This window comes from Oreochromis niloticus, linkage group LG6, assembly GCF_001858045.2.
Source record: "Oreochromis niloticus isolate F11D_XX linkage group LG6, O_niloticus_UMD_NMBU, whole genome shotgun sequence".
In the NCBI taxonomy this organism is placed as follows: Eukaryota; Metazoa; Chordata; class Actinopteri; order Cichliformes; family Cichlidae; genus Oreochromis; species Oreochromis niloticus.
This window is the reverse complement of record NC_031971.2, coordinates 36,579,595-36,597,221: the sequence shown is the minus strand read 5'-3', so window position 1 is coordinate 36,597,221 and position 17,627 is coordinate 36,579,595. Positions and strand designations below refer to the sequence as shown.

The 17,627-nt window shown below is 43.7% G+C and overlaps 1 protein-coding gene and 1 long non-coding RNA gene across 2 annotated transcripts in view; both read right to left on the bottom strand.

The window, feature by feature from the left end:
* The window catches only part of LOC102075668 (perforin-1), an 87,210-nt gene that overhangs the window by 1,770 nt on the left and 67,813 nt on the right, over nt 1-17,627 (bottom strand). Inside the window, exons 1-2 of the mRNA XM_005470049.3 lie at nt 2,015-2,096; nt 1,195-1,721 (exon numbers count right to left, since the gene is read on the bottom strand). Of these exons, the coding sequence (XP_005470106.1) occupies nt 1,195-1,721 (527 nt within the window). The 5' untranslated portion in view covers nt 2,015-2,096. Of the gene's footprint in view, nt 1-1,194; nt 1,722-2,014 lie in introns of the transcript that reaches the window.
* LOC102081249 (uncharacterized) lies at nt 11,442-11,949 on the bottom strand. The gene is made up of 3 exons (XR_002062517.2): nt 11,774-11,949; nt 11,647-11,708; nt 11,442-11,572 (listed from the first exon to the last, which is right to left on the bottom strand). It is a non-coding gene; the product is annotated as an uncharacterized LOC102081249 (long non-coding RNA).

The following is a 17,627-nucleotide window of genomic DNA, read 5'->3' as shown; positions in this document are numbered from 1 at the left end:
CACTAGAAAACATATCAGAGAAAAACCCAACAATCAAAGAAACCCCTTTGAGCAAGCATTTGGTGACCGTGGGAAGGAAAAAACCCTTTTAACAGGAAAAAATCTCCGGCAGAACCAGGCTCAGGGAGGGGCGGGGCCATCTGCCATGAGTGGTTGGTGGTGAAGAGAGAAAGAAAGGACAAAAGACATGCTGTGGAAGAGAGCCAGAGACGAATAATAATAAATGATAAAATGCAGTGAGATGTATAAACACAGTGAGTGAAGAAGAAACACTCACTGCATCATGGGAATCCCCCAGCAGTCTATGCCTATTGCAGAGTAACTAAGGGAGGATTCAGGGTCACCTGGTCCAGCCCTAATTATATGCTTTATCAAAAATGAAGTTTTAAGCCTAATCTTAACATATTGAGGCTGTCTATCTCCCGAATCCAAGCTGGGAGCTGATTCCACAAAAGAGGGGCCTGAAAGCTGAAGATTTTGCATCCCATTCTACTTTTAAAGATCCTAGGATTCAGAAATAACCTGCAGTCTGAGAGCAAAGTGCTCTACTGGGGTGATACGGTACTATGAAGTGCACTATGTGAGGGGAAGGATTTTAAATTCTATTCTGGATTTATCAGGTAGACAGTGAAGAGAAGCCACTACAAGAGAAATGTGCTTTCTCTTTCTAGCCCCCGTCAGTACTCTTGTTGCAGCATTTTGGATCATCCGAAAGCTTTTTGGAGAGTTTTTAGGACAGTGTGATAATAATTACGTAAAATAGTCCACCCTAGAAGCAATAAATGCAGCATCACACGACCCCATGCAAAGATTCCTATAGCAGAAAGTGTCAGGCCACACTGCCTACATTTACAAAGTGTTAAATGTAAGAGAAACAACAACCATTGTGTTCCAAGATCCTAAATATAGATAATGACAGTGGTTGTCCAAAATGTTAATTTAAACATTTTCAGAATGTTTTTATGTGCAAAAAAACCTTTTTTCTATGTAAAAGAGAAGGGAACGATTATGTGACATATTAAACAGTGGTTTACTATTCAGACTCACTTAATATTTAATTAGGCTATATATGACCTATTTACTAAAATCTGTTTCACACACGTGCTCTAAACTAAATATTTAAAAGAAAGACAAAAAAATCTCAGTGAATCAAACATATAAAACAGGAAGACAAATATTCATCCAAACACTCACCTATAGTATTGACAGTTGGCAAAATGGTGAAAGAAGGTGTAACGGTCTTGTTTTGACTTATTGATGCCAAAAGTAGATGCTTTGGCGCGGGAACCTCCTAATGCAACCCCAGGCTTTGTCGAAGGGAAATTAAGGTCAGCTTTCCAGTTGTTGAACACTGTTGCTGTAGAATCATTGACAAGACTTTCAACCGAATCATAGACCGTGCTGGAGACTTTCAGATTGCATTTGGGCAGGGTTCTCCAGTCCACCACAGCAGCAGGGACCTTCTGCTTCTCTCCATTCATGTAGCTGTTCTGGTACATCTTACAAGTGCCATTTCCAATCTTCCATGTTTCAGTGTCGATCACATAGGCACCTTTTCTCTCCATCGTCACAATGTCAAAGCCTTCACCACCCAAGTTGTAACCAGGGACAAAGTGAGCCTTTTCACACTCCTCTGGTGTACCAATGAAGCTCACACTGGATGGAAGGCACAAGGGACTCCATGCCCAACACAGGAGCAGGACGTGCCACAGCTTTGCCATCTGTATGAAAGAGTCAAACAAGCAGAGAAGAAAAAAATGATGGAGATAAACAAAGATTAATCAGTATACTAAAGCACTGATTGTCAGACTTCACAGGTTCACATTCGCATTACAGAAGTCACAAAAGTGACTTATTATCAGTCATTGGCAGCGACAGGAGAAACAACGAATACGAGAGTATCCCAAATCAATATTAATAACATCAAGGACAAATAAAGAATCAGAACATGTGCACTAAAATAAGAATGTGCCCAACTTAAAAAATAATGCAAGGCAGGACTTAGCAGTCTCACCTTCACTGTTGACTGCAGGCTCTGACCAGCAGCTTCTGACCTATTTTATAGTTTTAATGTAGGGGTGGAGACCTGATCGCTAATCTCCCAAATATAAACTTAAGAACATCCAAAAAAACAATGTGTGAATTTTACTTCCTTCCTGCCTCACACACAGTATGATGATCACATGATCACACAGTATCATCTTCTTATTTTAATGGATGCCCAGAGGATGGTGCTGTAGACATAAATTGGACTTTCTGCTGATCTTGTTTCTCAATTATGGGATATCCATTGCAAGGGTGAGTCAATGAATTGAAAATAATTTGATTAATTTTCTTAACTGTCTTCAGTTAAAGTACCAAAAAGGTATTTCTTTATTAAAATGTTAAATATATAAAATTAATAATGTGACTGCTCCATAAAACCATATTTCAAGGCTAAATACTGTTTGTGCAAACTTTGCAACACAAAGTGATGATTGCCAACTGCATAAACAAAATTAGATTTCCCCTGCTGGAGATTTAAAAATAATTTAAAAAAAAAAAAACCATACCAAATGGGAAAAAATTCACACAAACTATGGCAAAGTTTAGATACAAGCTAATGACATGAAGTAGTCTCATATACACACATTATGAGCAAAAAGTGGTGAATGCAGAAGAAATTGATGCTAATAAATCAGTGGAAGTCCCTTGAAGCCCACGTCTATAGCAAGGAGGAGGAGACTGAGAGTGCCTCATGCCACCGTTCCCACCTGTCTGAAGGCCTCCACCATCATTCCCATCCCCCAAAAGACTGGTATTGACAGCCTCAGTGACTACTCACCTATAGGCCTCATGTCTGTAGTCATTAAGTGTGTCAAGCGGATAGTCTCTCAGCACATCAGAGATTGTCTACCCCGCTCCCTTGACCCCCACCAGTTTGCTTACAGAGGATGCCATCACCATAACCCTTCACAGAACACTGATCCATCTGGAGAACAGGAAGAGCAATGTGGCGATTCTCTTCGTGTCTACAGCTCAGCATTCAACACCTTGAACTCAGACATCTTCGCCACCTTCAAATCCCTCCCTGCCACCTGCCTCTGGATCAAAGATTTCCTCACGGCCTCAGTCAGTCCGATCCCCCCACCCCCCACCCCCAACTGTCATTCAGAACCGGATCCCAGCAGGGCTGTGTTCTCAACCCCCTACTGCAGGGGTAGGCAACTCCAGGCCTCGAGGGCCGGTGTCCTGCAGGTTTTACATATCACCCTGGGTCAACACACCTTAATCAAATGATTAATTCATTATCAGACCTCTGGAAAACTTCAAGACATATTGAGGAGGTAATTTAGTAATTTGAATCAGCTGTGTTGAATCAAGGACACATCTAAAACCTGCAGGACACCGGCACTCGAGGCCCGGAGTTGCCTACCCCTGCCCTACTGTATGTATTGTACACATATGACTGCACACCAACCCACCCAACCAACATCATCGTCAAGTATGCCGATGACAGGCAGAATCTGGTTTCTGGGCATCCACCTCTCTTTGATCTCACCTAGACCCACAACATCAATGCCCTGGTAAAGAAGGTCCAGCAGCATCTACACTTCCTCCATGTCTCGAGGAAAACTAACCTGGACCGGAAGCTGCTGCTGGCCTTCTGCTGCTCCTCAGTGGAGAGCGTGTTCTCCTACTGCCTGGGTGTTTGCTACGCAGGGGCCACTACTGAGAACAGGAAGACTGCACAGAGGGTAATTAACACCTGCCAAAAAACCATTGGCTGCCCTCTGCCACCCTTGGAGACCACGGCCAGATCCTCTTGTCTCAGGAAAAACAGGGCCAACACAGGTGACCCCTTGCACCCCATCCACCACCTTTTTGACCAGCATCCTTCTGGTCGGCACCTCAAATAGCTTATTCCCCTGGGTCATCGAGACTGTTAACAAACACTATCCCTCCACAGCCCACCCCTGCCCACTCACCTAACCAATCTGAGCCATGGTCTGAGTAACCCCCATCACTCAGGCCACTCACATACAGACCCTATTCAGACCAAGTCTTTTCTTTGCACTACTTCTGAGCACTTTGCAACTATTTTGTTCCCCAATGTAATAAAGGTATTATATTATATTATATTATATTATATTATATTATATTATATTATATTATGATGTGTACATCCCCAACATTGAAAGTGTCCACTGGCCTGTAGGTGTGAATAGACTGCAGAGTCCTGGCCTCACAAGTTAGCTCTTCTGTGTTGTGCCAGCCACTTAATCAAAGGTTGTTTGGGCTTCGCAATGTATAAATCATGGCAATCCATGTGCTGTTGGGTAACTTGCCTATTGACAAACATGCAGAATTGTGTGCATTAATTAAAATCTATTCATCTTTGTTCAAATCCAAAAGAACTTTGAGCATGATATTGATGTCGGTGATGCAAAACCAATCCGGCAGAGGTGCTGACAGCCAGTCCAGTAGGTGGAGCTGACCCAATTATAGATGTGGCACACCCAAGAAGGCCAGTCCCAGTGCATTATAAAGCCACTTTGACTGAACCTCCAGCTTCCCGTCTGTGGCTCATTATGCTCCCTTGGTTATGTCCAGTTATGGCTGTTGTACCATTTCATCTGTGTTTGGCTTTCTTTATTTTATTTCATTAAAATATCTTAGAGCCTTTAAAAGCCTGTGTGTGGTCTCCCACTTACTTGTCACATCCTTTGAGCTGGGTTGTGACATTACAGCTTCTTTTATCTGACCTATTTAATAGTATTAATGTAGAGGTGTTGTTGACCTGATTGCTAATCTCCCAAATTCTACACTTCAGAACATGCGCAATAAAAATGTGTGACTTTTATTTTCTCATCTAATTAAAACTTGGGCCAACTGTTGTTTTTCTGTGCTATCTATTCTGACAAAAAAGCAACCATTTTACTCAGAGCCTACTGTGCTTAGGTAGAGCAGAAAAGTGCTTTATACAACCAGGCCTAATACCATTTAATTTTTCTTTTCAGCTTTAGTTGTATTTAGCTGTTTTTAGTTATAGTAACTTTGTTTTGAGTAAAAGAAAGTATTTGCTTTATGGTGTAAAACATATAGATTTAACAATGGGACTGCTCCATCACAACTACATTTCGAGTAAATGACATGACGCATTCTGTATATCATATATGGACATCTATTTGTACAAACTTTGGAAGGCAAATTGATCAGAAAAATTAGATTTTCCCTGCTGGTGTAACGGGTGTATTAAAAAATAATTTATATTTTACCAAAGATCCATCCTGCAGTGTTATTTTGCTTTGTCAGTATTGGTTATGTATATGTGTTTATTTATATATATTTATTTTCTGTATTTATATTTTGGGAGCTTTTATTTTGTTTGTGTGACCTTTGACTTCCCGCAAAGTCACTTCCTGTAGCTGCGCGCTATTTTCCTCAGTCACCTAGAGGCCCCGCTGAGGAGAGGTGTTCATGCAGAAGTCCAGTAAAGTGAAGTCGCTGTACTGTTTTGTTTTTATTTTAAACAGTCGCCTAGAGGCCCCGCTGAGGAGAGTTATGGGAGAATAAATCCGCCCAGCTGGCAAAGTGAGAGCTGACTCCTCTGGTCATTCGCACAACACAATGCAGAGAACTAACGGCAATCAGAGTTTAAGGCCAGACCGGCTACACTGGCATAAAAGGTAAAGTATTCTGGCTTATTTTTTAAAAACATGCATGGAAGGAAGCTCATGTAAACTGCCACTATCATCCTAAAGGAGGATGGGCCCATGTCGCTTTTTCAGGCTGTTCCTGGCTGGGCTCCATAAACTAAGGCCCGGCCACCAGACGCTCGCCCTCGGGCACCCTCCTTGTGCCTGGCTCCTGGGCAGGGCCCCAGTAACCCTATCCTGGAGGGGTGAACTGTTCCCTTGATTGTACACTCATAGGGGTCTTGTGAATCGCTCTTTGTCTGGTCCCTCACCCAGGACCGATTTTTTTAAAAAACATGAATGGAAATTACAGAAGGAGTTCATGTGAAGTGCCACTATCTCTTTTTTTAATATGACCACAATGGATCTCCAAAGACAGGTCACATGTTTAGACTTAATATATGAAGCAACCTGCGGTTTAAAATTCAGTTCAGCTGAAGTCATAAAAGCTGTTCATACAAGAGTCATCTCAAGCCATTTTTTAATATTATAAGGTAAAAACTGCATACACTATAATAGAGAGAAAGAAGCCCAATGATTGGATGATTCCTGATGACACTTGATGACAGAAGGAAAGAAGAAAACCCTTTTAACAGGAAGAGAGCTAAGGGAGGGTGTAACGTGCGGTGGAGATGAAGCCAGCCGCGGAGGTGTGCAGGTGGATAGCGAATGAGCAACAGCTTCTAACTTTCCACAAGTACTCATTTATTTAAAATATCAAAATAAACCTCTACCACACATTACCCGAGAGCACACTAGTCCGCGTGCACACGGAACAATCCATTACAAGGAGAGTGCGAAGAAGAACAAAAAGGGGGTGACACACGAGTGATGAGACAGGAGACGCTGCCATGTGGTGATATACTGCATTACAACAGCAACTGTTACAAGGGGTAGCCAGGTTTGAGGGATGAGGGAAGACCAGAAAATAGAGACCATGAACAACAACCCGAAAAAAAGGAGAAAAAACAACACAAACTATGGCAGATTTTAGATACAAGTTAATGGCATGAAGTAGTGGCATATGGCAAAAAGTGGTGAATGCAGAAGAAACTGATGCTAATACATCAATGAAAGTCCCCTAGAAGCCCGAGTCTATAGCAACATGACTAAGATATGCGTAAGGATGAACTTTATGACACACTTTGGAGAGGTAAAGCATGAAATTTCTGGCGTCAGTCCATCCCTGGCACAATGATCTAATGGCAGTTATGTGTGCCGGAGTTTTAAGCTGTACTGACCACATCAGGCTTTTTTTTTTTTCAATGAGCTAAGCCGACGTTTATAGACATTACTACTTCCACCAATGACCTCCGTATACTGCTCACTAAATTCATGCCTGAAACTTGGAATAGAAAGCTTCTACTTCTTTAAGTTACAGTGCTTTATTATTGAGTCAGTACAGCTAGGACGCCTGACAACACTCAAAGCCTTGACTGACAAGCAATGATTGATTTCTGTAGCAGACATGCCATTCATGGTTGCCTTGCAGGTCCCGACAGCGGTTGTTGCTTTCATATCCCCTCAAAGAAACACTTGTAATGTGTACAATAAGTGTCAAACAAATTATGATATGCTTTATCAACGGTGAAAGAAGGAAGGCATTTCACAGCTTATTTGAATTCCTGACTCAATGGAGGAGTCGGGAATTCAGACTGTGGACAACCAAAACCATAAAAATGAGTAACTCTCATTACCATACTTAACTTAACATTTAAGAACATCTGCAATAAAAATGTATTACTTTTACTTCCTTCACACCTCATTTGATTAAACCCTGGGCCAACTTGCAGTGATATCTTTGACATCTTGAGCCTATTGTTTTTTAAGTCTGTGGCTGTTTTTCGCATTGTCTTCAGTTTCAGTTGCCCTATGCACACACAGCACACACAGCAGTTAGGCAAGTGAGGATTTAAGGTGAAGGTGAGAAGCAACTCAGTGCAGGAGAGATGTCATGAGGTGTAAAAGATGTCCAAGCATAAAATAATGTTACTTTGATGTACATTACCAAGTAGCATATAATTAAAATAAAGGAGACAAAATAGCAGGTCAATATTAATTTTCAAACATGTCAGGCATGTTGTACATGACAGCGGTAGAATATAACTGTCGCGGGGTCCTCTCTTAAACTTCTCCTGAACAAATGCAGGCATAGTCAGGAAGCGTTCAGTGTGTATAGTTTATTCTGCCGGCCTCCCAGGTGCACAAAAGAATATTAACAAAGAAAATAAACAACTGACTTAATTCAAAATAAAACAAAAATCTATATACAAAACACAAGCAGCTGAGCCAGTCTATATGTTACCCTCCCTGTAACATCTCACAGAATGCCCAGGTAGGCCCTGACGGCCTCCTTTTATACCCCATTGCCCCTCCCACTAGGCATAATAATCATCTGTTTATTATTTCTTTTCCCAAAACACTCTTTTTTCCTCAGCTTATTTCCAGCTGTATTCCTACAATACATATATATATAAAAATTCCCCGCTCGCCCCTGTGGGCGGTCAATCCTTCAAGCTCGGGTCCTCTACCAGAGGCCTGGGAGCTTGAGGGTCCTGCGCAGTATCTTAGCTGTTCCTAGGACTACGGTCTTCTGGACAGAGATCTCCGATGTTGTTCCCAGGATCCGCTGGAGCCACTCGCCTAGCTTGGGAGTCACTGCACCTAGTGCTCCAATTACCACTGGGACCACCGTTACCTTCACCCTCCACATCCTCTCGAGCTCTTCTCTGAGCCCTTGGTATTTCTCGAGCTTCTCGTGTTCCTTTTTCCTGATGTTGCTATCATTCGGAACCGCTACTTCGATCACTACGGCCGTCTTCTTCTGTTTGTCTACCACCACTATGGTCTACCACCACCATTTTGTCCGTGTGTATCTGGAAGTCCCACAGGATCTTAGCTCGGTCATTCTCCATCACCCTTGGTGGCATCTCCCATTTTGACCTCGGGACTTCCAGGTTATACTCGGCACAGATGTTCCTGTACACTATGCCGGCCACTTGGTTATGGCATTCCTGCTAGCATCTTGCACCCTGCTGTTACGTGCTGGATTGTCTCTGGGGCATCTTTACACAGCCTGCACCTGGGGTCTTGCCTGGTGTGATAGACCCCAGCCTCTATGGATCTTGTACTCAGAGCTTGTTCTTGTGCTGCCATGATTAGTGCCTCCGTGCTGTCTTTCAGTCCAGCTTTGTCCAGCCACTGGTAGGATTTCTGGGTATCAGCCACCTCTGCTATCTGCCAGTGGTACATACCGTGCAGGGGTCTGTCCTTCCATGATGGTTCCTTGCCTTCCTCCTCTTTCTTGGGTTTCTGCTGCCTGAGGTATTCACTGAGCACGCTGTCAGTTGGGGCCAGCTTCGTGATGTATTCATGGATGTTCCTTGTCTCATCCTGGACTGTGGTGCTGACACTCACCAGTCCCCGTCCTCCTTCCTTCCACTTAGCGTACAGCCTCAGGATGCTGGACTTGGGGTGAAACCCTCCATGCATGGTAACGAGCTTTCTTGTCTTGATGTTAGTGGCTTCTATCTCCTCCTTTGGCCAGCCTATTACCCCAGCAGGGTACCTGATCACAGGTAGGGCGTAGGTGTTGATAGCCCGGATCTTGTTCTTACCGTTCAGCTGACTCCTCAGGACTTGCCTGACCCTCTGCAGGTACTTGGTGGTTGCAGCTTTCCTAGCGGCCTCTTCATGGTTCCTATTCGCCTGCGGGATCCCCAGGTACTTGTAACTGTCCTCTATGTCTGCAATGTTGCCTTCTGGTAGTTCGATCCCCTCAGTTCTGACTACCTTCCCTCTCTTTGTTACCATCCGACTACACTTCTCCAGTCCGAATGACATTCCGATGTCATTGCTGTATATCCTGGTAGTGTGGATCAGTGAATCGATGTCTCATTCACTCTTGGCATACAGCTTGATGTCATCCATGTACAGGAGGTGGCTGACAACTGCTCCATTCCGTAGTCTGTATCCGTAGCCAGTCTTGTCAATGATCTCACCGAGGGGGGTCAGGCCTATGCAGAACAGCAGTGGGGACATCTCCTTGGTAGATCCCGCACTTGATGGTGACTTGTGCTTGGAGTTGGCCTCCAGTGTTGTACGCCACATCCCCATTGAGTTCCTGATGAGGGCTCTTAGGGTCCTGTTGATCTTGTACAATTCTAGGCATTCCAGTATCCAGCTGTGGGGCATTGAGTCATAGGCCTTCTTCAATCCAGGCAGTGCACAAGTTGGTCAGTCTGGTCTTGCAGTCTCAGCTGACTGCTCGGTCTACCAGTAGCTGGTGTTTTGCGCCTCTGGTATTCTTGCCCATCCCTTTCTGTGCCCCACTCATGTATTGACCCATGTGCCTGTTCATCTTAGCTGCTATGATGCCTGACAGGAGCTTCCACGTGGTGCTGAGGCAGGTTATTGGTCGGTAGTTGGAGGGGACCGGTCCCTTCTGGGGGTCCTTGAGGATCAGGACTGTCTGGCCTTCGGTTAGCCATTCTGGGTGTCTCTCGTCAACTAGCAGTTGGTTCATTTGTGGAGTGTTACGGCCCTAGCTTTGCCTCCTTGACTCCTTTTTCTGACCCGGAAACTTTTTGTTACTTCCTCCTCGCCGCCTAGACCCCTCAGGGGAACGTAACAAGTGGGGGCTCGTCCGGGATATTTGAAAAGGGAGTTTCAAGTTGGATTTGGTTTTTGATTATCTTGCTTTGTCACCTTTTGAGTACCACAACTTCCCAGTTAAGTTAGGTGAGTGTCCAGCTGAGCTTTTTAAGTTCTTCCATCGGGCACTCTTTTGTTGTTTTGCCTTTTTTATTTTCGGAGTAATCCTAGGTGGGGATAAGTTCCCTGTTGGGGGTAGGCAATTCAGGGCTCTGGTCACTGAAGTTCTGCCTTTCAAGTTGCCTCGAGCCCAGCACGCTCCAGAAGATAGGTAGGTATAGTTTGGTGTGCTTAGGAACTGGGTAAGTTTTGTTTGTTTAACGTGTATGCTGTAAGAGGTAAGTTGGTCATGTGGCAGCACGAGGTGGAAATAAAGTAAATACTCTTCACAGTTTTAAAAAGACAACACCACCCTGGGAATTTCACCCAGAGAATACTGGAAGTAACACTGAATCACCAAAAAGGCACTTAGGTTCGCTATACTCAGTACAGAGACGAGGTTCAATGATAAACAAATTAACAATTAATAATTATTTAAAACACCATATAAAAGCACAATCATAAATATTCATGTACAAATATGCTTAAAAAGGTATTCAGAGCTGAGGCTTACCAGTGGAGGGGCAGGGATGCCACACACAAACTAAAAGAAAACACACCAAGACACAAGTGCAGCACACTATCACACACTCACACTAATAAACTAAACAAGGCAGGTGTGTACACGCAAAGGATCCCACCACCAAGGCACCCAAGTCTCCTCCACGTCGGCGCTCCGCATCTGAATAAAAGAAACAAAGAAAATTTTAATATATCACAACAAACTAATGTGTAACGCTGGGGGATAACCCAACTGCAGGACCACACTGGTGATCTACAGCTAGAAAAAGGGCCTCCCACCAGTGGCGTAACAAAAATCCAAACTACAAATCAAAAACAGTAAAACAACATACAGTCTGGATAAAGCTCTAAAATCAGGAGCAAACGGAATCGCCGTATTGCTCCAACTTGCCGTCTGCACAACTACAAGTTAACGGTCAATCAATATGCACGCCAGCTGACTCCCATAACCGGCGGGCATATGGCTGCTGTCCACGCCGACATCCACAGTAAAAGCTGGCAGCAGCAGGAAAAGAAATCTCGCAACGGGAACAGACGGTAAAAGCACAGCAAAGCAAAGCAAAGCAAAACAGCAGCACTTCAGTTCACGTAGCTTGGCGCAAAACTCAGGCCCACACTTCCTGCAAAGCATTATAAATAATTACTATAAAAGAAGAATAGAAGGCAGAGAGCGTAACAAAAGTTGATTACGTACCAAGTAAGCCGTGTCATAGAACGTGAGCAGAATGGCTCAGAGGAGGCTTCTACAGCTACGACCTACAAACAATAGCCGTTTACCACCAAGTAAGGTAATATACACACTACAATGAGTAAACACCTACCAGCCGCGATGGAGGCTTCAGAAGAGTAACCCGCAAATGATCTCGGCAACACCAAAGGGAAGTCAGGTGACCAAAAAGGAGATCACAGGTAAGCGATCCAGGGACACTCAAATGGCCACTATTTATACTAGCGCCCCCTAATGCACCAGGCTGAAAGTGGGTTGGACCGAGGGATAACATTCATCCTGCCACAGTCAGTTAAGTTTTGTAGTTTTCCATTAATTGGTTAATTGTTGGGTAGTCTGATCGATTTGGCAGAGGGGTGTGGTGGTGTCCTAATTAGGGTGTGTTTGCTGAGCCTTCTCCGCCCCCAAAATGGATGACACAACTATTAGTGCACAGGTGTCTAGAGGCTCGTTTGTGGGCAATAACATCCACCTGGTTCCAGTTTTCTGTGAATCCAGTGTTCAAAGCTTTTTCAGTGTATTCGAACGCGTAGCAACTGCACTGCAGTGGCCTCAAGACGTGTGGGGGGTGATGTTGCTGTGTAAATTCACAGGTAAGGCTCAGGAAGCTTGTTCCAGTCTGTCTAGGGATGACTGCCTAGCTTATGAAAAGATTAAAAGTGCTGTCCTCCAGGCCTATCAACTTGTACCTGAAGCCTATAGGCAGCATTTTCAAGGTTTGGAGTTGGCACAGGGTCAGTCCTACCTTGACTTCGCAAGGGAGAAGGCAAAGCTCTTTGATAGGTGGTGTTCTGCAAGCCAGGTTAACAATATGGGGTTGTTACGTGAGCTTGTGCTGGTGAAGGATTTCAAGAACGTGGTGCCTGAGTGTATTGCCCTTTATTTAAGTGAACAAAGGGCCATCACTTTACAGCAGGCTGCCACACTGGCAGATGAGTTTACCCTAACTCATAAAACAAATGTTGTAGAATGTGACATCCTTTCTCACCATAATACATCTTGGAGAGCTAGGAGTGAGCCAGCTAGAAAGGCTGAAAAAGTGGTGGTTTCAAGTTCAAAAGCAAAACTGTGTTTCTTCTGTCACAAGCCTGGCCATGTGGTTGCTGATTGTGTGAAACTGGCACTTAAGCGGAAAGCGCATCCAAAGGGAGGAAGGCCTGATTTGAAAACAGTCAGTCGTGGTTCTCAAACTGACAAGGTTGTCAGGCCCATCAAAGGACCACACTTGGGGCATAGTTGCTTAAGGGGCTCCTGTGGTCAGTGTAAGGGGTCAACTAACCCTGAGCTGCCGCTGGTTGACCATTTCTCAGGTCCTCAAAATGACTTGCAGGGAGACAGATCTTGTATAAAACCACCACTCAGACCTGCACCCCTTGCTAACAAACATGTCTGTGTTTCAGTAAAGCCTGCTAGCTGCCTGCTGGGTTCTTCACATGTGATGGTTCGAAGCCCTGGCTATCACATGGGACACTGTTTCGAGGGTCTGGGGCCACTCTCTGTCAATGTTGTGAACCCACTGAGATGGGATTGGCAGCTTCCACAGGAAATGCCTAACCGTTGCTATGGGGTTTGGTAGGTGGAAAGCCTGCAATTTGGTTATGAAACGGTTCTGGACCTGGGTTGTTTTGGTTATCATAATCATAATGTGACAAACCACGGGTTTGTATTTATGGGAGGGGGTGTTACGGCCCTAGCAGGGCTGCCTCCTGAAGTTGTCTGTGTGGGCGTGTCTGACCATCTCTCCTGCCTTAGCTGCCACCTTTTTTCTTTTGTGCAGCTGACTCTCGTCAGTAATTAAAAGTATTTAAGCCCAGGGAAAGGTGAGCTCTGGGCCAGTGTGCCATTAGCTCGGTCGCAGCTAGTGAGCAGCTTGGTCGCAGCTAGTGAGCAGCTAGTGAGCAGCTCTCTCTTTTTGACTTACTTTTTCCTTTATTGACCAACGCTTGAGTTTTGTTTGTTTTCCTTAAATGGTGATAGCGGCTTGTCCGTCTCTTTTAGTTGAGCTACCTTAATAAAATTATTTAATTTAACCGCTTTGCCTCCTTGACTCCTTTTTCTGACCCGGAAACGTTTTGTTACTTCCTCCTCGCCGCCTAGACCCCTCAGGGGAACGTAACAGGAGTGCAGTCAGCTTCTTCAGCCAGTAGGCGTGAACCATGTCAGGGCCTGGTGCTGTCCAACTCTTCATACTGGAGACCCTTTCTGTGGAGAACAGCTGGTTTATTCTCCTGCCTTCTATCTCTCTGGTGTACCTCCTCAAGCGGTCGTTGCTTGGTTTCCAAGTTTCCAAGGCCTCAGGTACTTCCAGGCAGCCTACAGTGTTTCACAATAACAAAGAAAACACAAACAAAAATAATGCAGTTCACGTGACCTTTCCAAGCGCGCAAACCCACTATACCATACCATCGGCTTGCAAAATCACGGAGAGTCTACGCGACCAGCTTTATTAAAGGTAAGCAAAAAAAAAATATGTTGGCCACCCTCTGTGCCGCTCAAAATATACCTCTCACCCCGCAAGTCTGCGGGCCGGGACGGTGTAACTCCGTCACAATAACTAAGCAACCTCCTTCATTTGATCCTCGGAGGACACACAAATTTATTGTGGGTTGCATCAGCAATGGCAAATGTTGTAAAACTCTACCAAATCAAACATGCAGCTGAAGAACATTTTCTGTGGTTACTATATGAGCAGTCATTATTAACATGTCCAAATTACATTTATTGTTAAAATGTATATTTAATTGACAATTAAAAGTTAGGGCATTTGAGTCAAGCATGTCTTATGTCAGATTCCTGCTGGTTCAGCTCCTCTATAATCACATTGTTTCTTCACCGTTGCTTTTTGCAGCTCAGCACACCTGTGGCTCCAGGTCCCAGCATCACTGATATAGGGAGAGCATGATTAGCTTGGATCCAATTCTCCTGCCAGCCACACTCGCACTGCCCCCTGATCCCACTGCACCACCTCTCCTCTACAGCAGAGCCGCAGACTACACTACACTCACCATTTCCTGATCATTGTCCCAGTACTTATCATCATCAGTGTTTATCAGGGTTTAGTTTGTTTTTTCTGATCACCATATGTCACCTGCACCTACTGTTGCAGACACAAGCACAAGGATCTCTTAAATTTGATCTACATCCAATCTTACATATTTCTTAATGTGCTGTAGTGTGCAGGGACTTTGAGACGTATCAGACCACATCAGTTGTGGGTTTAAATGAGCTTAGCCCATTTTTGAATAGAGATGATTCTAATTGGATATCAACTCCATTATTGTCTCCACTAATGACCTCTGTGTGTTTCTCATTAAATTTACTCATTAAACTTGATAACTATATAAATAACAGGAATAAAACACACAAGAAATGTTCTTAGTTTTAATTGTGATCAGTTTGGTGCAAATTATGATTGTAAAGGCCGTCATCTTGTAGATATCGCAATGTGTTGCCGGTAATAACTTTTTTGCACCAGACAAATGTTCACTATATTATAAAACTAAATAAAAACAATAAAAAGTAAAACTAATACTGAAACCAGTAAACACTGAAAGGTAACTGAACAGTAAAAAACAAACAAAAAAAAAAAACAGAAGTAGCTATCTCATTGTGACATCTAGAAAACTTAGCACACATACTTGTAACATGATTCAGTGACCACAGACGACGCCTTGTTCCCACACCACATTAACCAAACTGTCTGTTTTAGTTTATCTCTCACATATTTAAATACTTCACACTGAGACTCATGCCTGACTCATTTACTTGAATGAGGAAGCTTCATTTTGCAGGAGATCTTATCAATTTTCTAATAAAATGCTTTTATGTGTGACGGTATTAAAAACATCATCATATGTTGCATATTAAGGTTTTAACTATATGTCCTTCTACAATAAAACTGCTGAAACCACTTCCATGTCTCAAACGCATTTCCTGATAAGGAAGCAACCTTCGGTAAATTGACATCTGATTCAGATTCCAGACTAATGCGTTCTTTTGTCTGTAAGGGCGTTGTGCATGTGTTTTGTTTTGAGGCAGCTGTTATGATTTGGCACTATATAAATAAAATTAAAATGAACTGAATTTAAGCTGTGCACTATATAAAACAGCTCACATTTTTAAAAAAATGCGTCACTCTTTTAAAGGTTGGTACCACTTCCTCTGTAAATTTCTTTCACTTCACAATATTGTTTGCATACATTTTTGCTGTTAAGTGTACAGAACCATTGTTATTTCTATTCAGTAAGCAATAAAAGTGAATGAAGTCTGCTGTCTTTTCTACTGTTAACACTGCACTGGTTTCGGTGCAGGTTTATTGGAAAACACTGCACTGGTTTGTGTCTTGATAATAGAAAAAGGACTTTTCAGATTTACATCTATCAGTGCTTTGAGCATGAGATTCTCCAGCAAATCCCTATTGATGACTTGCATATGACACTATTTAGCAGTAAGTATGTAGTCATTCACAGTTTATCATCCAGGGCAGTGGTCGCCCCATGATCGGGAGGTCAGGGGTTCGAATCCACTGAACGGCTACCCTGAGGTACCCCTGAGCAAGGTACTGTCCCTACACAGTGCTCCCCTGGCGCTGGACTGGTGGATGCCCACTGCTTCACTGAGTGAATGGGTTAAATGCAGAGGACTAATTTCCCTATGGGGATTAATAAAGTATACATTACATTATTGCAATGAAGTGCTAATAGCATTCAGAGTTAAAAGTAAAAAGGCCCATGACAGTCATCTTAAGGGAACGCCCTGTCTTTTCTGTTAATACTGAAACTGTTGAGTCAAAACTTTATCAGCTCTTTATCCTCTCAAAGATAATTGGGGGTGCATGGGAGTTTTGCCCAACCAGTGTACGGTGTACAGGAAAAAGCATTTGATTGTGTCCCTCAGGTGTCCTTTATGGACAGGATTTTTAGGCATAGCCAAGTGGTGGAAGGCTTTCACTTGGGTGGTCTCAGAAACTCATCTCTGCTTTTCGCGGATGATGCGCCTCTGTTGCCGAGTGTGAAGCGGTGGGAACAAGAATCAGCACCTCCAAATTGGAGGCCATGTTCCTCAGCCGGAATAGGATACCTCCTGGGCACCTCCTGGGTGAGGTATTCTGGGCATGTCCCACCAGGAGGAGGCCCTGGGGCAGGCCCAGGACACGCTGGAGAGATTTTATCTCTTGGCTTGCCTGGGAATGCCTTGGTGTTCCCCCGTACAAGCTGGAGGAGGCGTCTGGGGACAGGGAGGTCTGGGCTTCTCTATTTAGGCTGCTGGTCCCCACAACCTGGCCCCAGAAGAAGATTAGCGGAAGAAGAAGGATGGATGGACGGTCTTTGACTTGAAGAAATTTATTTAAGATTTAAACCTATTTTCTGCATATTCCAGCATATAAAATAAAATAATTTTTTATGTTTACACTCACTCTTTCAAATAGATGCAAGTAAAACACAGCAAAAAATAAATAAAATCAAAGAGTCAGCGGCACTACGTCCTGTTGCTCTTAAATCTATTTTCACCTGTTTAGAAGAAGTGGAGCAGTCGGAGATTTGCCCAGGGGGATCCAGGGGTTTCTCGAGGAATTTCACATTCCTGTGGCAGCATGCTATGTGTTTGCTCACATTTGCAGTTAAATTTTTCGCTGTAGAAAGAAGTTTTCCTCCCAAGTAGAGTGTACAGTGGATGCTAATGTTTTTGTCACTTTTTACGGAATCAGGCTCAAAGTATGGTCAGTACTTCCACACATTAAACGCTACATGGTCATACTCTCTCCCACACTCCATATTTGTTGATCTGCACTGTCTGTTACCACAGACGTCGCACGCGCTTACGCCATGGTCACGAGACACTGACAAACAAAATCACGGTTTAGTAATGCAGTAACGCAGCATGCTTATGGGAAAGTAGTAGTAATCCAATTACTTTTTTGCAATAGTAATCCCTTACTTTACTTGTTA